Genomic DNA, 23,303 nt, shown 5'->3' with positions numbered 1-23,303 from the left:
TGTTCTTTTAAAAAGTCCATTTACAGAATGATTGAGTCAATCCCTTTGCTGAAGCCTGGGTATCTCTGTTTCCTATTGCAAAAGGCATGTATAGAGCACTCACAGCTTGTGAAAATGCTTTATGAAATGGAAGACCACAAGGTTAGGTTGCCTGAGGGCCTTCTGACCACAGTGGGGAGCCACAGGAAGTCAGGAAGGACTGGCTTCCAGAACGATGGGGCCACTAGCACCCAGCCACATCCATTGTTCCAGGTGTGCGGGAATCATACAGGGCTCAGAGGCAACCGATGGGCTTGCTGAGTCCTGCCATGCCTGCGCCCAGCACCTTCCAGATTGTCCTTGTTCTTCTTTCCCTGCACCCTGAAACATGTCCCAGCCTCCTGGAGGGAAATGATGAGAGCAGAGTGAGAAGTGAGGGTGTAGCAGCAACACGGATCTTGAGCCACCCATCCCACAACTTCTGCAAGACTGACTGCTTCCATCTTTTTCTTTTCCAAGTCTCTGCTGTGGGACCACCAAAATGGAAATATTTTGGTCAATTAGTGTGATAACTGACATTTCAGGAAAGATGAGGAATAATTCCTTCCATTTAACATCAAGGGGAAAAAGAGGCCGATGGGGAATGTGGCCCTCACTTCTCCCGGTGTGCACCAGATGTGTGAGATTTTTGGAAAGTGTAGGCTTGCATCCTTTTTTACCCAGGAAGGACTCAGAAGGCAGACTTCTGGAATCTGACCCTCCCCCAAAACAGAACAGCTAGAGAAAAGATTTCTCGGCAGACACAGAGCATGAGGGGACATTTGATGCCTGTTTTATTCAGTCACCAGTAATCTCTCTTGCGTCACTCACTTTTGTTACAATTGACTAATAGGCATCATGCCTCTGCCCGAGCCCCGGCAGATAGAAACACTGTTCTAAAAGGCTGAGCTCCCCAAAGAGCAAGGAGCAGCAGGGATGGGGCACAGGAGGCACCAGTTCCAAGCCCTGCTGTGGAAAAACTGGCTCTGCAGACTCCGGCACCCGGTGAGTGCTTGCCTTGGTTCTCCAGAGGGCTCCAGTGAGGGTTGGAGAGGGACCAGGGTATGTCTTCCCTGGCAGGTGCAAATGTTCACCCTGCAAGGGATTTGGGGAAGTCAGATGATTTTACATCCGAACTTGCCCTAAGGGACAAAGTAGCTGAATTCTAATGACCAGCATAATATTTAGACACTAGAATCTTGTCAAAAAAGGGCTAATTTAGAAAAAAATTTCCTCCAAATATAACAATGCACTTTAAACTCTAGTTGGTGTTTTGGATATTTATTATAAAAGATGAACTGGAAATCATCTGGTTTACAAGGCATCAAATGTATTGAATGCATAGATAGAAATATTAAGATCAGTGTTTCTAAGGCATGAGTCCATGCAAAGTGTGTGTAAACAGGGCTTTGCAAGAAACATGAATTTAACACTATAAATAAGACATTTTTAAATGTCTTATTTATAGTGTTATTTATAATTTTTTAGAATTATATTTTAGTTACATCAACAAGGCTCTCCTAAGGAGATTATTGAAATTACTCAAACCAAATTTGTGTGAACATTTACATAAAGGTCCCATAGATTTGTATTTTAATAGAGTAGAACTCAATCACTTATTATTATGATTAGTTGCCCTTTATACCTGATGCCACCAGGTAAACTTTAATACTTAGTGATGTCGTTTTCAGTAGTAGTTCTGCAATACTGTTTCTGTATTATTTTTGACTTTAAGGTTCACACTTCTCAGATTAGGTTTTTCTGCGGATGAATTCTTCTGTTTGCAGAAATTCAGTAATTGACATGGAATTTAATCATGTTGCTGACTCCTCAGTCAGAAGATCCTTCCTCTCTTTCTCACAATAGAACAAATATTAAAGGAGATGTTTTCTTTTCATATGGTATCAGGATTAGAATGATTTCAATTGAAATTAGATTGTACAAGAATTGTAAGGTCAGGAATGAACAAACGGAACTTCCACTTTTGATGAATTGTTAGCACATTGGTGCATGTGTATAGGTGGTTTTCCATTTAAGTACAGTATGTTAAACATGGAAGTTTGTTTTGGGGAACTAAGCCTATTTTCCCATGAAAGGACATTCTAAGGGGGAAGCTGGATTCTCAAACACCGTTCTTTCTTTTTTATATATGTCAACTCATTAAGTTCAATAGCTCACTGAAGGTAAGGTATCTGGACTATCTATTCCCTATTATTGGACACCTGATTTGTTTAAAAATTTTTCATAATTATTATTGGTATAAGGGAAATATCCTTATCAGAAATATTTTGCTAATTTATTTATTTGATGTCTGCTTTTATAAAATGATAAGTCCTATGCCCTATGCTTCTTCATCTTATTTTTCTCTTCAGTATTCATCATTTATAATACACTAAATATTTACTTACTTGTTAATTACCTCTGGATCCTGCACTAGTTTGTAAGATCCATGAGAGCTGGACATTTTTCTGACTTGTTTCTAGCACACTCCCCAGTACACAGAAGAGTACCTGGAACACAGCAAGTGTTCAATAAATATTTATTAAATGAATAAAAGAAGGATAGAATACAGTAAAAACTTATTGTATCTCTACTGGGTGAACAGTACAAATGTGTGCCCTGTCTTCAAGGAATTGGAGTCAGTTCTGAGAAAATCAACCAAATATGCAATAAAACATTTAATAAACCCTTTTCTGGGAATATGTCAACAGATGTTCACACACACAATGAAAATGGTGTTTGTTACAAGTTTATTTATTATGACATGGCTTACAATAGCAACAGAGTAGAAACAACCCAAGAACTTGTGTAGAATTTGGATTCGCCTGACTGGGTGCACATCCCAGCTATGTCACTCACTAGTTGACTTATGTAGGCAAATTTCTTGGTTGGGTTTTCTTTCCTATGAGATGAATTTGTTTGCAAAGATTGAGTGGTTACTCCATGCAATGTGCTGGCAGTGATGATTAGCATGAGTGGGGGATGTTTTCTTCCTGGGCCATAGTGGTTGGCAGGGTAGCAGACCTCTGGGACATGAGCCAGGGATTATGAGGGGCAGGAGAGGTGAGGGTAGCTGTAGATATTTGATTTGCATGATTCGGTTAGAGCAGAAGCCCAGCGGGTATACTCTGTGATTATGTTTGCATCTCTTAATCAATTGCAGTGGAAATATTGAGGCCAGGCCCCTCTGGGTAAATGTCTTTAAACTGACCCACTTTTCATAGCTTCCTTCTGTTTTTCAGTGATGATCTGTGAATTCTTTTACATTATGGAAATGGGTGTTGGCATAAACCACAGAACAACCAATCTGACCAAGTGAACAAATGGCCTCAAATAAATGTTTCCTTAGTGAATAAGAACCAGGCACTATTTGTAAGCGGAAGGAAGCATATCCATTTTCTATTTTATTATTTTAGGATTATAATTTCTTTAAAAAACATTCTATTATGGAAATTTCAAACAGGAAAAAAAATTAAATGGTACAATGAATGAATAATATACATCACCTTCTCATATCTAGAGTGTTAAAATTCTATTGTTGGGAAAAATTAGTTTATAGAGAAGCATGTTTTTAGAATTACTTTAATGCCACTCTGATTTTCCCTCTTGATTTTAATTTATTATACAAGCAGTACTATAACTATGTGAAAATTTCTTTTAAAAACATTTAAGATTCCTTTGCACTAATTCATCTGCTACATTGGTGGTCTTTTCTTGTCATCAGGCATATGTAAGATAATATAATTACCTTACATAATTATAATTACCTTGCATAATTAAAATCTTAATCTTTTTTTCCATTTAACATTGAAGTTCAATACTTCAAAAGTTGCTCTGTGGTCTTTCTATTTAATGGTTTTATTGTATGATAGTTCATCAGTTATTGAAACATTTCCTTATGTTGGGCCTGAAAGTTCTTTCCAGTTCTTACTGTCATGAATGACGTGGTGATGCAGGAAGGACACATCCTGGTGCAGGCAGGACCAATCCTGGTTCTCTTGAGTATGTTTCCTAGAGCAGGGCTTCTGAGTCAAGGTCAGGACATGTTCATTTCTGGCAAGTCAATGACAGTTGAAGACACCCTCAGGAGTCTTCCTGGATAGTTCCTGAAAAATCTCATCAAGTGTCCAGTGGCTGTGAGCCAGGATTTTCCACATGAACTTACATATTGACTTTTATATTTCATTGTAACTATAAATCAATCAAATTCTTTACTTCTAAGTTAAAAAAAAACTAATAACAAGAAAATGCTGTAAGGCAAGCATCTACTCTTTAGAAATCTCCTAGTTTTGAGGTCTTTGGGGATATCTGTTTTGATAGTGACTAGAGGTGGCTGAACCCAAGCCTTGTGTGCTGTGCATGACACTGTTCCCCAATATATACCTCGAGTCATGGAGCAGTGACAAGTGGGGCCACTGTTACCTCCCATCTTCTGCATCCATTGAAATCTTTATCTCTTGTTCTGAATCTCATCTCTGTTGACTGCTAATCTCCCTCCTCTTTACCCCAACTAGACAGGACTCTGTCACTTAACTCCATTAATGAGAGATGACAAGAGCCTTTTGAATTTGGTCAATATTATTGAAGATGTGGGCTAGAAGAGAGAAATTGTAACATAGTTGAATACAGGATATTCCTATAGGTAGTATCCTGAATGTTGCCCAAAGACCCATGTGTTAAAGACTTGGTCATCAGAATAGTATTATTGGGAAGTGGCGAACAGTTTAAGAGATGAGGTTTAAAGGGAGGACTTTAGGTAATTGGGGTAAGTTCTTGAAGAAGATTGTTGAACCCTGTTCTCTTTCTCTCTCTTTCTTCCCTGGCTCATGATGAGGTACATAGTTTTGCTCCCTCACATGCGCCGGCTATGATATGTTACACACCACAGCCCAAAGCAGTGGGGTCAACTAATGATGGACTGAAACCTCCAAAACTGTGAGCCAAAATATGCCTTTTCTCATTATAAGTTTAATATCTCAGGTATTTTGTTATAGTGACAGAGAACAACTAACAAAGACATCATAGTCCGAGAAACCATTTACTACCAACCATAGGCCAGGAGGGTCTGATGGAAATAACAAAACTATACTGGGAATGACCTTCCGCTGTGTACACCATACTATGGAACCCAGTAAAACATACCCCAGGTCTGTCCCACATTTCATTCAAACACTGCAGTCTCAAACAACCATGGTGGTAACATGTGTACTTCGTTTTAGACATGGGTGAGAATTACCGCATCCTGACAGAGCCCTTTATTCTGGCTTGCCTCAATGGAAGCCCTTGAGGTTACCTGAGCTCAGTGATAACAACTTCTCCACTCAACACCTAGCCAAGTTGACATCTACCCCTGCATCATTAGAGGAGCCCTATAAGCTCACCATAACCAGGCTGAACCCCATTCTACTTTATTTACTTCTAGCAATATATCTTAGGATCTAATCCTTCAAAACATCATCTTGGAAATCGCTGTTTTTTCTTTCTTTCAATATGTACAGGAACAAACTTTTATTCTGAACTTCCCCTGCTTCAAACCTGTGACCTTTGTGTGGGGAGAGGTGTGTTTCCCCTTTCTAAAACAGAAGAATCTCACACTTATTTGCTATTTCCATCAACCACTGCACTCAGATGCTAACAGCCCAAGTTAGTGTTAAAGAAAAACTTTATTTTGCAAACAACGTACTAGCCATAGTTTCTATACATTTCTGAAATTGCAAAAATTAATAGATATGAAGACTCCCAAGTAAATTAGTTATGATTTCTTCTGGCTGTAGCCTGAGGTAATATTTTATTGTTGTTGGTGGTGGTGTTTTTAAATAGTTACAAATTATAACTCATCATTTTTTTTGCTATAAGATTTGTTATAAGATCTGCTCAGGGTATTAGCAGGAATCAGTAGGCCAAAGGTCAAGTGCCTGATCTTTCTCACAGACAGGTTCAGGAAAAAACATTTCCAATGATCTTGAATGGTAGTTCCTGACAAGCTTTTACAATTGTATGTATTTTTTAAAAAATAGTAGAATACCTTTATATTTGTGGGAGGTGGAGGGGGGAAATCCTAAAAATTAAAATGTTTGAATATTAATTATTGTAATAGATTCATGTTGGGCATGTTGCTAAAGGAGTTATAGGTACTATGACCTATGAGTGGGTTTTAGGAATAAAAGCAGTTAAGTGTCACTGGTATGGAGTTTTGGTGCTGGAAGAAGTGGCTGAAATTTGTTTATCAATATTCTTTCATTTAGAGTTGTACTGTGCTCCTGCTGGTTGGTCAGAGATTTCTAATTAAAAGAGACTTTCCCAAGTTGAGGACTCTACCATCACCCTGCGAGGAAGCAGGGGTGTATTCATTCCTGCCCAAAGTGTATGAGTCTGCTTAGGCTGCTGTAACAAATTCCACAAAGTGACTTAAGAAATAGACCATTTGTCTCACAGTTCTGGAGACGGGAGATCCCAAATCAAGGTCTCAGCAGGGCTAGTTCCTCTGAGGACTAGATTTATAGATGGCTGTGTTAACCCTACATCTCTTTACATCATCTTCCTTTTGTATTTGTTTTTGTCTCCAAATTTCTCCTTTAAAATGACATAGTCATTTGGGATTAGGGCTCACCTTATTCTGCTGTGACCTCATCTTAACTAACCACATCTGCAATGACCCTATTTCCAAATAAGATCACATTCTAGGGGGCTGAGGATTAGGACTTCAACATATAAGTTTTAGGATATGACAGTTCAGCCTATGGGTGTAAATCCATCCCTATCTATATAAATCAAACTTCAGCCTCAGTTGACAAACCTATGCTTTTAAATAGCATAGTCTGGACCTCATGTACCACCATCCACAGGTACTTAACCCACTTGGGTGGAAAGAAAGATATTCATCAGAATGTGGCTTTCCCAAGAACAAGCTTAAACTCTCCACCCAGCATGGAGTGAAGGCGGGGGATGGGAGGCTGAACTGAAGCTTCTGGGCCATTCTTCATGGGCTGCCTAAGGGTCCAGAGTGACTAAGTGGCCACCTGGCTCTGACTTCTGCTAGTTCTCAGCAGATAGTTTCTCAAAGTGCACAGCCGGGACTACCTTTAAGGGCAGAATTCTAACTTTTAGTTAAATGTCTGTGGTCTCTCTGAGTATACAGACTGGCAGAATGACACTGAATTTTCTGGGCATGGTAAGCTTCTGGGGTGTTCGTATGCTAGTCACCCTTAACTGAACTCTAGATGCACATCAAAGTGCCTGCACCTTAGTTGGCCTCAGTCAGCTTTCAGATTCTTCTCATGGCAGGGCCTGAGCCACACGACTTAGGTATGGCCAGCAGCCTGGCCCTGCTAGCATCCTTCTGATGGTACCTTCAGTATGGACCACAGGACTTGGTGGTGATATTGATGCCTGTGGGTCCTTGCTTGACACCAGATGGCACTGGAAGTGTGCCACTCTCTTTGGCATGCTAATGCTTACCAGAAGCTGCAAATGAACATAGTGTTTATGGGCTGACTGATCAGAATTTGGACCTAGGGAACATGGCTAAACAGTTACCTGCTGACCAGTGAGTTTTCTGCTCTGCATCCTGGCAGCTGACCGCCCCAGGAGAGCTTCATACACAAACCCACAAAGATGGGGATTCCTCAGGATAGTGTGGGAACACTTGAACTGTTCCTAAATGTTCTAGCAGTTATGTGGAAGTTGCCCATTTCCCATGATTAGGCCACATGGTCCCTTTAGGGCTGACTTCTTTCCCTCTAACTGGAAGCATATCTTACTGCAGATGCCCATGTCTTTGTGATGATCTGAGGCTCTGACCTGAGAGTCTATCAATATAATTAGAGAATCATCCAACTTCCATTTGGATTGATAAGACGGCAAAGTTGATGATCTTTCTATTGGTTGTGAAACACAGAGCCTGTGGGGTCCTTGGGGTTGGCCTAGACTGGCCTGGTTGTCAGGATTCATCCTGCCCTGGACCCTGGGAAGGAAACTGTCCAGTCACTATAAGGCCACTGTAGGTCATTTGGGTGTGTCTCAGTTTACATAGAAACGTGATCAAAGACAAGTGGTGCATAAATCTAATTATTGAAAAGCAAACATGCTTTTGAGTCTTGAGGGCTAGCATGTGCTGGGCTGTTTGGGGTTTGTTTGCTTTTTCCTATTCATTATCACACAGTGCCTTTTCACTTTGGATGGAGCTTCATTTGCTTCTAATCCTTTTAACTGTAGCTTTGTTTCCCCCTGCCTTCCCTCTAAGCACAAGTCATTACATAAACCAGGAGACATGAAAACAGCTTTAACCAACAGTGAGGTAACTCCTGTGTAAAGAAAAGGGCTAAGAGTTTTTTGTTCAGCGGTAATCCTCCTTTGTGTCCTATGTCACAGCCTGAATGTAAGAATGTCCAGATCTTCTAAAGGTATGAAAAAATGACTGTTAAAAAAAAACACACACACACACACACAAAGCATCTGATTTCCCGTTTCCTTTTTGGATTGTTTGCCAGGATAAAAAGAACAAAGAAAAACAAAACACAAAACAAACACAACTCTGTATGTTGCTCTTTTTCTGAAATTGTTACCAGAATCTTAAAAGAGAAAAATGACAAGATCATCAAAAGACTAGGACTGGGAGATTTTATTTAGGATGGTAGATTTATGTTGCTTCTGTAAAACACAAAAAGCAAAGATATCTTCTTTGCCCAGGAGACTTGTTCCCTCTCACTTTTTGAATCTAGTTCTCATTAGAAACACCCTAGAATTCCCTTGCTGTAGTTATTTACGTGGTCCAGGTAGGCCTGGGTTTTTCAATGACAAGAAAGGTTCAAAACAAAACAAAGCAACTCATATTCACAATAATTCAAGAAACCAGAGGCAAAAGCAATGTCAAGACTTGTTTCCATGGACTCTATGGGAGGCTGAGGCTGTTTACTGGGGAACCAACAAGATTGAAGTGCCCTCTGGCTTTGTCACCCTGGGACTGTGGGGGCCCCTTCAAGGAAAGCTTTGAGGTCAGCTATACATTTACCACTCTCTGAGTCCTCTGCTCTCCCTGTTTTGTATCACCTCAGCATATTTCCTTCCCCTGATGCCTGGCTGTTGGCTTCTTCAGAAGGTTCACCCATGTGGTGCCATCTGCGCTAGGTGTGGTTGTCCTATGGCAAGCACTGGGGCTTCTCCCAGGAGCACAGTCATCCAAACTTGCCTCATTAGCAACTGTCATACTGTTACCTGTATCCTGAGCCAGAAGCCTGACTCTGGAGACCAACTAATCAGGTCTGGCCATGCCCTAAAAAAACCAAGCAGAAAAGGTAATGGTGGAAAGCAAGGAAAGACAACCGTAATCAATATGGTTATGTTAGGGAAGGCAAAGTGAGACTCAGCATCTCAGCCCTATCTTCCAGTTGCTGAGAGGAGATACAGGTTTAAATAGAGGAAGAATTGGAGTAGCAGGTGAGAGGTATACATAATGAAGCAGTCTTGGTCCAACTGTGATCTGGTGGATCATTCTCTCAGTTCTGGTTGTGCAAAGGGACAGTTGTGGAGTAGTCCTTTATCACACAAGGAAGCAATTTCCTCTTGTTGCTCAGGATATGTGTTTGTCAGACCTGTGATTCTGAAAGCCAACAGTTCAGTTCCATGTGATGATTGCTCCTGCTTTTCCTGGAAGGTGTAGCACAACGGCTGAAGACTTCTAGATGCTACTCTAGAGGTCTAAAATCAGAGGCTGCAATTCTCCCTGGCAGTTTGGTCTCAGTCTTGAAGGGAGAGATGAGATAAGTTGGGTAAACTTAGGGCTAATAAGTCTTGTATTACTAATTTTTAGATGAGCACTTGCCCCTTAGAGGATCAACAGGCTTACATGTAGAGGTGAGGAGGACTTGACCCAAAGTTTAATAAAGGAGACTGATACAATATGAAGGCAGAGAGGCCAAGCTTTATTCTGCTTTCAGCTACCCACAGGGCACCAGAGCCACGGATTTTAGCAAAGTCAGTCTAAGTTCCTGTTATAATCCTTCAGACTTAAGGCTGGGGCTCCCGGGAGAGGCTTACCTGAACCTGTGTGCACCGGTGCCCTCCTATCTGGAAAATGACCATTCCTTAGAGATGGGGGCAGACAGCTAGGAGGTGAGGTAGCCTTTCCCAACTTGTGGAGTCTTGGCTGATGGCTTCCCAGAGGGGCTGCTACAGAAGACCCAAGGTGGAAGCTCAGTGGTGTGCTGTGCTCTGGGAGGGACCAAGGGCATGGTCTTCCCCTTGCTTCAGCTGTTCTTCTGCCACTTCAGCCAAGCTGAGTGGTGTCCATCCTTTCTTTTCCAGATGACCATGAAATTTAGACCGGGATCCTTGTCTTCTTCTTCCTAGACCTTTTACAGGAATTCTTACTTCCAATTTCATAGATGGAGCATAAAGGTCAGAAGGGGAAGGGATCTCCCTAGGTCCAATGGAGGGGAGCAGCAGGGCCTCCCCGAGAGGAGGAGGAGAACTCCTGATGGAGAACTCACACCCTTCCTGTCCCTCCAGTGGATAGCACTGAACAAACACTTGCTGAATTTATGTGACGAAGACTTGAGTGTGTGAAATGCTCCTGAGCACGGAGAACAAGGACATTCTCTTGCGTGCCAGGGGTGGAGTTGGTGGTCTCTACATCATTCATTGTCGGGAGCCACTGGTGACATCCACAGGACGGCCTGGGACATTGTCTGCCATACACTTGAAATCCGTGGCCATGGCATTCACTGGTACAGATGGTCTGAGTTCCAGATTCCAGCCTTACACTCTGTGGCAGGAGCATGCTTGTGTCTGAGGGTGTCTTGATTACCCCAATATGTCACTCTTTTGATATACCACATCACATTAAGCATGACCTTAATGCAAAACATATTTTTCATAAGCGTAGAATAATTTCTAAATAGTAATATGGCTGAGCCAGAAGGGAGCTCAACCTACTGTCCATCTGGATGTTTCCTGCTGTGTATGAACTGGCTTAATTTTCAAAGGGATGTATGGTCATGTGACAGAAATTCATATGTCCAACATTGTATTCTCTTTGGCCCTGTGTAGTCAATGCTTACAAATTTAGTATAGATACCATGGAGTAGAAATTTTTTTTTAAATTTTCTATTTTGAGGTATCAGTATAAGAATTAATTTTAAATTGTCCATTGAGTTATTTTACAATTGTATAATTAGAGCCTTGGTGAGTACAAGTGTTTCTCAGACTTATTGTCCTTTTCTTATTCAGATTTAGTTTCTATATCTTATAAGGTCATCTATTCCTTTTGCCTAAAATAATACTTCATAATTTCAAACCTGTGGGATTTTACTTTATTCCCATTTGTATAATCAATTGTCTTGTAATTGATTAGTGTAATCAATAGTCTCTAGCTTTTCTAAGATTTTAATTTATCTATTTCTAAAAATTCCAAATCCAAACTGCCAACAACTTTGCTAAATCACTCTGTCTTCCACCTGTGTACTGAATATATGTCCTATATTTTGTATCACAATAGAATCTACTTTGGGGTTTGCCATGCTATGGCATTGATGTAACTTTGTGCACTAATTTCATTTTTTAAAGCATTGATGCTTTATAATAAATTATAATGTTTTCTAGAATTAGAACCTTTTCATAACTTTTTCCTTCAAAAATGTCTTTGCTTTTGAATATATTTATGAATCCATCAGATTTTAGAATCGTTTTTGACTTAAAAAATCACTCCAATTGGTATTTTGGTTGGATTTGCATTCAGTGTGAACAGTAATTTTAGAAGAAAGTGTCCTCTCAGTTCTCCTCCTCCTTTGTTCCCTGGTCCCATCTTGGACCACACAGTGTCCCTGTGCATGGAATATTTGGCACCCTGGATGTTCATCTCTCAGACAATCTTCCATCTTCTCATTGAACTCAGCTGTGGCAGAAAAAATACTTGCCTCCTACATCCACTAGCTCAAACATCCCAACTCTGGCCACAATAAGTGGAGATTTTTTTTAAAAAAGCAATTCAATATGTATTTAACTCCATTATAAAAATCATTGCTCAGGGGTTCACTGAATACAGTTTATTAATTTACTAATAACTGATGCTTAGTTTGTATTCCTCGCCCCCTCCTACCCCCACAGTGGAAACATAAATATCTGCTTTGTAAATACTTTTAGATACTTATTCAATTGTTTCCTAATGAAAAATACAATAAGTAAGAATCTTTGGGGGCTGGAGTTGTGGCTCAAGCAGTAGTGCACTCGCCTGGCACGCACGCGGCGCTGGGTTCAATCCTCAGCACCACATAAAAAGAAAATAAAGATGTTGTATCCACCGAAAACTGAAAAATAAATATTAAAAAATTCTCTCTCTCTCTCTCTCTCCCTCTCTCTCTGTCTCTCTCTCTCTTAAAAAAAAAAAAAGGATCTTTGGGTCAGAGAATGTACATTTCCAACTTGGGTACTTATTGTTTCTTTAACTTCCAGAAAGATTGTGCCAATATTCATCTCATTCCAGGGTTCACATTTAGCTTTAATTATCTGTTTGTTTTTCTCCTTTGATTCCATGAGGGAAGAAACATTGAAAGAAAAGCAATGTTTTTTTAATGAAAACCAAAAGAGAGGAAGAGAGAGGGAGAGGGAGGAGGCAGGAGGGAGGAGGGAAGAGGGAGGAGAGAGAAGGGAAAAGGAAGAAAGGAAGAGGAAAAGGGAAGAAGGGAGAAAAAGAGTTTGTTTATTTCTTTTTTCTCAATATACAAATAATATAAAGGTTTTTAAAAAGTTTTCTGGAGGAGGGAATTTTGGCCTTTGATTATATGATTTTTGGAAGCCCCAGATCACCTGTGACTGTAGTTGGTATTTGGTAATCGACTCTCTGCTAGGTTTGATTCATGCTTCGTTTGAGCTTATTGTGAGAATACCAGATTATCTTTTTTTTCCCCCCAGTACTTAACAACAGAACCTTGAAATACTTCTGGGAAAGTCTCCTTCTCCATGAGGTTTGCATCAAGAGGCCCCAGTGCACCAAAAACACAATAGAGTTTCATGATTACTTCAAAGCCCTTTGTTTTCAAGGGCAAGGACAACAAACTAATTATATGCTTTGCTTCAGCTTCCTTGATATTCTAAACTTATGATGTTTTTCTCCTCTCTCTGCCAATGAGATCTTGTGACTAACTTCTCCCCTTGCTGGGTGTCCCCTTTCCTTCTTAATTCATTACAACTTTATGTTTTGTACAGAAGCTTTTCATTCTACATGGTTTTCAGCTGTAACCCAAACACCTTCTGTATGAGCCACTTGAAGAATTTTAAGATGAATTTAAGCTCATTGGAGGATGAACTTAGTCTGCAGGTCTGAGCTTCTGTCCAAGTTGCATGGCAAATTAGTTCAAAGAATCTACACAAAATAATTACCTTTATGGTTTCCAATGTGTAAAACAGACACAATATTATCTGTTTTGTTGTTTGCCATGAGGATCATACACTGGATGAGTATATAATGCTCTAGGATTATGCAAGGAAATTATTTGAGAATGGGATTAATTTTCTTATCTCCTGCAATTGTTCGCTTCATTCACTTTCAGAAGTATGGGTTTAATATCCCTTATCCAAAATGCTTGGGCCCACAAGTGGTTTAGATTTCAGAACTTTTTCAAATTTGGGGGTGTTTGCATATAACAATGAGCTATCTTAGGGATGGAACCCAAGTCTAAACATGAAATCTATGTTTGTTTCATATAAACCTATAAACATGGCCTGAAAGTAATTTTATACAATATTTTAAATGAATTTGTGCGTGAGGCAAAATTTCAAGGTGTGGAATTTTCCACTTGTGATATGATGTGGGCCTTGAAAAAGTTTTGGATTTTGGAACATTTCAGATTTTTGGATTAGGGATGTTTAACCTGTACATTTCATTCAATCTTGGGAAATTAGGAAATATCATGTTTGTTCAACGCTGTTTCCTTGGTCCCTATTGCAAGGGATATGTGATATACATTTACTGATGAATTTATGAGAAGATGTACGTATTTTTATTGCTCTGATACACCACAATTTATTAATCTGCTCTTTTGTCAATGGGTTTACATAACTGCCATTTTTTTCATTCATAAATAATGCTGTTGTAAACATTCTTGAACATACCTTTTGATTCAAGTGTTGAATATCTTTCCAATGACTGTGTTATTAGGTTAAAGTCAGTGTAGTATAAGTAAATCAATATGGTTCAACCTATTATATATTTGTTGAATTATTGGCTCAAAGATTTGCAAATCCCCAACTAACTTATTAATATTGTCAAACTGTATTCCAAAGTTGCTGTTGATCTACCTGCTGCCTAACCCTTGGTATTGTCAGACTTTTTAGTTTGCCCCAAATTGGTGGGTATAAAATGGCATCTTGTTGGAACTGAATTTGTGTTATATTGATAATTTCATAATTTGCTCTTGTCTTCTTATCTATTTTGACTGTTTTCTTTAACATCATCTCCTCATTGATTTAGACATCTGTATGTATTCTGGACATTACACTGTCATTTATGCATGTTGAAATAGATTCTTCAAGTCTGTGACTAGCTTTTCTACATTTTAAGTACCCTTTTTAAAGAACAGAGATTTGAAATTTAATATAGTTTAATTTGTTTATGTTAAAGGGTTTTGTGTCTTGTTTAAGACACAAAGCATGAGTGTATATTTTTTTCTAAACATTTTCAAAATTTGTTTTTCTTTTTTCAATTTAAGACTTTTGTATCCCATAGTGATAAGGATCTAATCCATCCCTTCCTTCCCACCCCACTGACAGGAAAATCAATTACGTGGCACAATTTATTGAATAGAAAATTCTCTTCTATTTTTCTGTCAACTACTTTTAAAATACATCAGATTTCTGTGTCTACACAGCTCTGATCCTGGTTTCTTTATGTCATTTTATAGATTGATTTGCTTATTGTTGAATGAATGGTACACTGTCAATTTAATTACTATCATGTTTTGGAAAGCTTGATATGTGGGAAGATGAATTATTTCAACCTGTTGATGAAAATTATGTTGAATTTCTTTGATCTTTGTTCTCCTAAATATGTTTTAGGATCAGCTCATTGAGTATAACAACAGCCCAAACTAACCAAACCTACTAGAATTCCAGTGGAAATTTCACTGAGCCTGTGTATCAATTTGTGTAGAATTACAGAATTGCAATGGACACATAGATCCGCTGAGTAGAACTGACATTGTTATAATACCCCTGGTCTGAGTTTATGTTTTTTGGGTAAAAGTTGCATTTCTTTTATTCACAGATTTCTGTCTTTCCTATGCTTAGAAAAATTCCTACCCTTGGGTTTTTAACATATTACCTTTTCTTCTTTTCCTTCATTCCCCTTGAGGGAACTCGTTCCCTGCCCCCTGTGACTGATTGCTTACACTTCAAGATTCAGCTCATGAGTTTTCTTTTTGTAGAATATTTTTGGTCACTCTCTTCCTCTTAGTTCTTTGGAGATTTATTATATATCTTGTAAACAAAGCAATGCAATGTTTGTTTCTAGCCAGCACACCACTGAAAGCAAAAGTGTTATTGCTGAATTTTAAATTTTATTTAAGTTTTGTTTTGGCTAAATTTCATTGCCAAGCATTTTTTTTTCCCTTCGAGTTTCAAGATTAGCATATTATCTGGGTTCTTTCCTCACTGAGAAAAAGAAACACACACCTCACAAACACAACTCACTATGTTTTTTTGTTTAATGGCAATTGGATGTGTATTTTATATATATGTATATGTATAAATCACACATATATTTAATATTATATATAATAACATATAACTTTCCCATATCACATATAATCACATACTTACTTTTCATATATGTATTTAATCTCACTTGCTTTCTCTTACAATATTTTGATTATAGATTCATTGACATCTAGTATCGTGTGTTTTGAAGAAATGTTTAAGGTCAGACTGATCTTCCCCGTCTTATTAGGGAGGTGACTTTTCCCCTGTCTGAATACTTATAGTATATTTTCTTTGCCTTTGAAGATCAGGAGTTTGAAGTTCACTACACATAATTCAACTATGGCTTATTTTTTTTTTTTCTCTAAAATGTAGTGGCTCTTTCAGATTAGATAAACTCTTCCTCTCTGTTGTGGTCTGGGTTATATCTCCTAGCATTTTTCCCCCCATTTGTTGAATTCTCTGCTTTAGGAATGTCAACTATCCTTATGTTGTAGGGTTTTTGCTTGTCAAATCTATTGGGTTTTCTGAGAATATTTTTGCCTTTAAAAATGTTTTAAAAGATCACTATTGCTATCTCCACCCTGCTCTATTCGAGTACTTCAAATCTAAGTCTTTCTGTGTCTTCTAAATCAGTTAAAATTTCATAGTGATTATTTTTGTTATTTTTCTTTAGATGCATAACCTTTCTTTGCATTTATCTTTTTTGAACTCTTGTTTTTTGTTTGCTCTAAATTAAACCATGCTTCTTTGCAAAGCAGTTATCAATTCTTCTTCCTATTTGAGTTTCTTTCCTGTCATGCTCTATGATTTTCTTTGGCTTGCACTGTTCTTAGTTTCTATCCATAGTGTGTTGAGATAGCTGCTCTGATTTCTTTTAATCTGACTCATACTTGGGCAGCCCAGCCAAAGTATGGTACTTGTTCTTGACTCTTTTCAATAAATAGGAGGCCAATCTGATTTCTTCTTCAGTCTCTAGGGTGATCCCCGAGCCTGCTCTACTCTGCTGTTTTCTTTGGCAGGAGGAAGGTCCAGGTGATAGTGGAGATGAATGGGGACCCATTTGAGGTGGGACACAACCTTTATTAGTCTAGTTGGGCTCTGCACTCTCCTTTGCCATTTTGTTAAATATTTTGTACTATGTTCTTTCCATCCTTTTGAGGAAGTTTTTCCCCACTGTAGATTCAGTTCACATTTATATGTGTAGCTGAGGCTTCTCTGGAAGAATTAACTTCAGTGCTCGCTACTCTTGTCTGCTCATTCTCTCCAGCTTCTCTGTCAGAGGCTTTAGGGAGACTGGTGTGGGATGTTATCTCCATAGGCATGGGTCCTGGGAATAGCCACAAGCATTGTGTGGGCAATCATTATGGCTTTGGAGACTCTGGGATAAATTGGAAAAGAATCATGTGGGCTTTGTCTGATCTGCTCTGGAAACTTATTTTTTGACATCTTTGTAATTTCTTTCTTTCTTTTTTCTTTTATCAGGCAAAGACAAATTTCTCCCTTTCTCCTCTAATTTCTTTCCTCTTCCCCCCCTCCCCTTAATTTTGACTGGGGGAAGGAAAATTCTGTGAGGAAGTTTTTATATGTCATTCCATCTGAGGTCCTTTATCTATGCATGTTTTAATGCATGGCATTGCTAAGGTCTCCCTGAATGTCATCTGGTCTCAACTGTGCTGAAGGAAAGGCTTCTATTGATATTTGGGCTGGGGTATGACAGGAATGGAGAGTGGGTCAGGGTCATAGTATTCAAGAGAAAGCCACAGTGAGAGGTAGTGCAGGGGCATGAAGCTCACAGGTGTAAATGGGGCGTTCACTGTGCTGTGGAGTTTCCCTCCTACTGGAAGAATAGAGGGCTTCATAGTTATTCAGAGGGTGACCATTGTCCTTTGTAAGCACCAGTAAGTTCTGTGGGTGATTCCTTTTGTTGAGAGCAGAAGTCATGGTAGCATCAGCCTCTGGTGCCTGTGAACAGCACTGAAGCCCTTGTTTCCGCTTAGATCAGATGTCTGGATTCAGAAGTCAGTACTGGGGCCTGGAGTGGGGAGAGAGAGCTCCTAAAAATTAATCAGAAATCCTTCCCATTAAACAGCGGTAAGATTAGAAATGTTAAACAAGATCCAAGGATAATAATGACACCTGAGAAGAGAACCATGCTATAAAAATGTGATGAGAAAAAGAGGCTACTTTCATGCTTCCAAAGAGAAAGTGGAATGAAAGGAGGTGATTCACTTGCTCACAAAGGACAGTGACACTGCAGAACTCACCTTCAGAATGCTTTTCTCTTTAATGGAGTAGTGTCAAATTCAGAACAATGGAAAATTTTCCCACTTGTGTTTTTCAAAAGGGTCAGTGACCAACTTGTAAAAAAAATAAATAAATAAATAAAACAAGCCTCCAAAGTAATTATTAGACTTTTATTTCAGATCCTCAGAGGAACTTTCGTGGTAATATGTAGAGCTTTATTTTTTTTTAAACCATGTTGTTCGAAACTAGAAGTTTGTCATTGATTTTCAGACTGACTGTAGCTTCAGAGTTTCTGCTATTTTAATTTGGCAGGCTCCTTTAACTTATATTGCCTTTGAATATGGGAAAATAAATAAGACACTAAAAATACAAAGATAAAAAGTTGATTGCATGAAAGGTTTAGATAATAAAAAAGGCAAATTAAAATCAGAGAAAATATTTGCTTAAGGCTAAGAAAAGTGTAAATTATTTAATTAGAAGACAAGAAATGATGATTTATAAGTCAGAAAAAAAGAACAATTTAATAAAAAATGGGTACCTAGAAGAGCAGGGAGTATCATATAAGGAATTATTACATACTTCTTAAAAATGATTGATCTCAATAATTAAAAGTTATTTATTTTTGCATATCAGTTTGATAAAAGTTTGACAAAAATTAAAAGATTTTTAACCTTAAGTGCTACTGAGAGTTTGATCAGAATTAATGAGGATTTATTATATATATATATATATATATATATATATATATATATATATATATATAGTTGATAGACCTTTGTCCTTTATTTTACTTATTTATATGTGTGCTGAGAACCAAACCCAGTGTCTCACACATGCCAGGCAAGTGCACTACTGCTCAGCCCCAGCTCCAGCCCCAGCCCCTGATTTAGTTTTTGATGAAGGAATTTTTTCTATTCAGACTAAAAATCCAGATTAAAAATTACATACACTTTGGTCTCGTAATATTATCTCATAGACATATGTACAAAAGTCAGCAAAACAAGTAAAGAAAACTCATGAAAGTGTGGGCCTCAAACAGAAAACCATGCGAATTTCATAATTAGGTAATTGGTTAAATAATTCTATAATAGAAGACTAAGTTGTCTTTAATAGCAGTGAGGCAAATACATAAGTTTTGATATGTAAATTCTTTCTGAAAATATTACTTATGCTTATATATAGTTCTTAAATGAATTAAGAAAGCTAAGATAATTCATCTTTTGGGTGATTGTGTAACAGTGATCCACTTTATGCTTTGAATAAAACCCTTGCTGCTCCGCCACTGCAACTTATTTTTTAAATGGACCTGTTTCTTTCTTTTCCTCCCTCCCTGCTCCTCCCCAATATCTCCCCCTCCGTAATCTCAGGGGAAATCTTCCCCATCCTAGGCAGAGTTATCTGACCTTGAGCACCATCTACCATAGGAACAAAGTAATCCAGACTTTGGGGAGTACTGGAAAACCTCAGAAATGACTGTCCCCCAAATTGACAAGTGAATCACATCTCCAGACAGAGAACATGTGGAATGTGGCCTTTGAGTCACCTCTTTAAAAGCCCACTCTCTTCCTTCCTGCTGATGGGCAGAATTACAGCCTTTGGGACAGAAGCCCCCTGTATTTCTTCCTTGCTAGCAAAGCAACAAGCCTGCTTTTTCCCTTTCCTCAAAACCATGTCCTTGTTATTGGATTGGCCCTGGGGACAAGGACCCAGCTTTTAGTAACAATTGCTTGTATACTTTTTGTACTTTTAAAATTTTCTAACCATATATGTATTTATTTATTTCTAATATAAAAATTGTCTCAGGTCTACAAATGATTTTCCATTTCTTTATAACCCGTTGTTCTAACAGTAGCAATCAATGTCATTGAAAATGAATGAAAAAAAAAATTATCATTTTTTTCCTTAATGGTAACAAATCATTGTTTAATATGAGGTACATTTTCTGTATTGCCTATTTATACTCAGTTAGAATTAATTATAGAATCCTCCCCTACCACCTCTTGACCCCAATCCTCTTAATACATTTAAAAAATTCTTACAAAGAATGACCAAATGATTTGAATAAATTGCAGCCTTCTGAGTGTTCCTGACATTTCTTTCCGGTTTTAAGCATGATCCCTTGAACCAGAGGGTGACCTCCTCCAGATCTTCTGTTATCAGAATGTGTGATACTAGGTTTCAGTACAGCCCAGAGAACTTTTTATCATGTTATATTTTCTGACCCAACACCTCATACACTATTTCAAACAGGGCAATTTCTTTTCTCCTTTAATTACATCAGGGACTGAGTTTTAGGTCTAGCGCACTCACACATTCACACTTAGATCTGCAACCTGCACTTTATAGAGAGGAGGATAGCAATGGCAGTTTAAGGTACAAAGGAGCCAGAGAACCCAGAAGTTCGTGTTAGTTTAGAGCATTGTAACTTGGGATCCAAAACAGTAAGACACCCTCCTGGGGTTAACTGAGCACCCTTAAACTTGCAGATTTCCAAGTCGCTGTATGAATTAATTCTATGCTTGGCCTGTTTTGTGTTTGGCTGTATACTTTTGTATTTATAAAATGATATGGACTGGGCTGGAGCGCTCAGCAGTGGAGTGCTCGCCTAGCATGTGTGAGGCTCTGGATTTGATCCTTAGCACCACATGTAAATAAATAAAATAAAGGTACTGGATCCACCTACAACTAAAAAAAAATAAAAATAAAATAAAAAATTATATGTTCTGTAATCAGTAAAGCAAGAATCATATTCCATGTGTCAAAAATGGCATTTCTTTTTCTCTTCTCTTTGACAATTCAGTTTTGTACCAAATATCACAGTTCTTTTTTGATAACTCTTTTGGATTGTCTGTGTCTAGGGAATTGACTCTAACAGTTTTCAAAGTTTAAATTTCAAGAAAGTCATTGAAGAGAAAAAAAATTATTTAAACATAAACAAATATTCCTTGATTGAATTTGGAAAAACCAGAAGCTGGGCCTGGTGTGAGAAGGACCAGGAGATGATATAGTCATGGATCAGGATGAGGCGACAAATGGACTGGGGCCTATCATGGAATTTCTGTTCCAGTAATTGTTGTAGTAGGAGTGACAACGAGTTTCTTTAAAAGGAAAACTGAATTGTCAATCATCCTTCAAGAGGTGGAAATGTTGTAATGCTTTGCAATTTATTCAAGCACTTTTTTTTTTTAACAATATATATTTCCTCAGGTCCTTTCCCTCGCAGAATTCTTCTGGCCTTGTATCCTGTTCATGATTCTGACAGTACTTCGTTTCCAAGAACCTCCCAGACATACAGACAGTTGTAAGTTTCACTTAATATGCTTTTTAGAGTACAAACCTTCAGAGAAATAAGAGATACTCATTCCTTTCTTCTTCATCAATGCTGAATTCTGAGTGGAGTAAATGGAGAGTGTTCCATTCTAATAGTAGCAATACATCTGGAGTATGTGCCAGTAAGCAGCAATTTGGATTTTTTTAAATTAAAAATGATAGTCACACATTTGCTCAGTTTAGCAGACAGCTTTATCCTTGCAACTAAACTGAATCAATTTGGACCTAGGGATATAAGACATTCAAATGTAGGAAAAGTGGAATAAGTGTATTTCAGTTTACCACATGGTACTGATGGTGATGGTGAAGGTGGAAACTGCAATGATGATGGCAAATATGATGGTGATGTCCTGATAAACTATCACTAATAATCTCTGGGCTCTGGGAACATCTGTCAGACCATTTTGTCTGTCTGATTTGAAATCTCAACAGCAACAACCCTTAAGAAACAATGGCCTGCTCTGTTTCCATTTACTATGCCACTTGAAATGTATATAATGTGGTCAACTCTGCAAATTTCTCTTGAATAAATGATTATTGAATATTGGGGATTTGTCCAAAATAGGTTTTGTGTTATATTTAGGTTATATATATATAAATGGCCATGGTTGTTCTTTGTTGTTTGAGGACTGTATTATGTATTATAGGTTGGGACAATCTCCATTTTTGCAGAGTTTCTATTTTATAAACCTTTTTATTTATTTAGCAAATAGTGTCTTTTGTGTCCCAGGCCTTATTGAGAATAAGACAGAGAACCAGGTATTCCTTTGCCTTTATAGAACTTGCTGGAGGACTAGACCATTACAATGATAAAAGTATCATGTTGGGGATCCACATAGGAAACAAGTATGTTTGGGTCAGGGCTAGAGTCCTTAATCTCTGACCCAATATTCCATTGTGGTGGCTGCCATTCTTGACACATTCTTGAGAGAGATGGTATACTGAAGTAATATTAGGGAAATGCACCTTCTATTACTTGCTGAGATATGACCTTCAGTATCTTTAAGGTCTCCTGTTCTATAACACTGAACCATGAGTCTGCTAAGAAGTTCATTTTCCCCTTAGCTTAAAAGTCCAAAAGTTTATTTTTAATTAATTCATTCATGTTTGTTCTTTTATTCAATCATTAAACATTTAGTGAATGTCCTTTATGTGCAAACAGTATGCCCAATACTAGGCAGAGGATGTCTTCATGTCTTGGGAAGTGAGAGAATCTCCCAGACCAAATTAGATTCCTGGCTGTCACCAGGGTTTCTTATGCGACAGCATAGATGATCAGTGACATCCAAGTTGCCTGCAGTCATCAGGGGATGACTGTTCCCACCCTTCCAGGAAGTGAAGGGCAGTAGGATTGGGGGATGTGTGATCAGTACTTTATGAAGGAAGCTAGCTCACTGTAGCAATGTTTGTCTTGAAAGTCTTTGATTCTATCCAGTTAAGAAAACCAATTTTGCATCATATGATATTTAACAACTACACATAAACATTTCAGAAATCAAGTTGCACTAAACTCAGAACTTTTGCCCAAACTTTAACATTCCTAACTTACATGAGATGGGAAAAACATCTATTCTTATTCTTTCCATCTATGACTAGTTTGGAGGGGCTTTGCCTGAGGGGACTGGCTATACAACAGAGGTGTTGCCACTTCGTGAATAGGGAAGTACGTAGACCCTAGGGGAGAGGTGTTTGGTATAAAGAGTTTTTGGTTTTGGATGGAGTCCTCAGGCAACTTTCAAATTAATAAAAGGGTTAATAATTTAACAATTTGATATTACAAATTACGATTCTAACTTAATATGTATTCCACCTCTTGTAGCAAGTGTATGGACTCATTTCTTCCTTGCATCTGTGTCCAGGTTACTTGCAACCCCGTGATCTGCCCAGTCGGGGTGTTATGCCCTTTGTCCAAGGACTTCTTTGTAACACGGGGTCAAAGTGCAGGAACTCCAGCTTTGAAGAGCCCATGGATCACAATTTTCGGTAAGAGATACACAAACGTCCTTTACAGATTCCTGGGA

The 23,303-nt window shown here is 38.3% G+C and overlaps 1 protein-coding gene across 1 annotated transcript in view; it reads left to right on the top strand.

The window, feature by feature from the left end:
- The first annotated feature begins 832 nt into the window (after positions 1-832).
- The window catches only part of Abca13 (ATP binding cassette subfamily A member 13), a 422,085-nt gene continuing 399,614 nt past the window's right edge, over positions 833-23,303 (top strand). Inside the window, exons 1-3 of the mRNA XM_078039756.1 lie at positions 833-1,023; positions 21,160-21,253; positions 23,142-23,265. Coding sequence (XP_077895882.1) covers positions 955-1,023; positions 21,160-21,253; positions 23,142-23,265 — 287 coding nt within the window. The 5' untranslated portion in view covers positions 833-954. The remainder of the gene's footprint in view (positions 1,024-21,159; positions 21,254-23,141; positions 23,266-23,303) is intronic.

The sequence above is a fragment of the Ictidomys tridecemlineatus genome, chromosome 2 (genome assembly GCF_052094955.1).
Source record: "Ictidomys tridecemlineatus isolate mIctTri1 chromosome 2, mIctTri1.hap1, whole genome shotgun sequence".
Taxonomy (NCBI): Eukaryota; Metazoa; Chordata; class Mammalia; order Rodentia; family Sciuridae; genus Ictidomys; species Ictidomys tridecemlineatus.
Note: the sequence above shows the minus strand (reverse complement) of the source record. Positions and strands in the feature narration are given on the sequence as shown.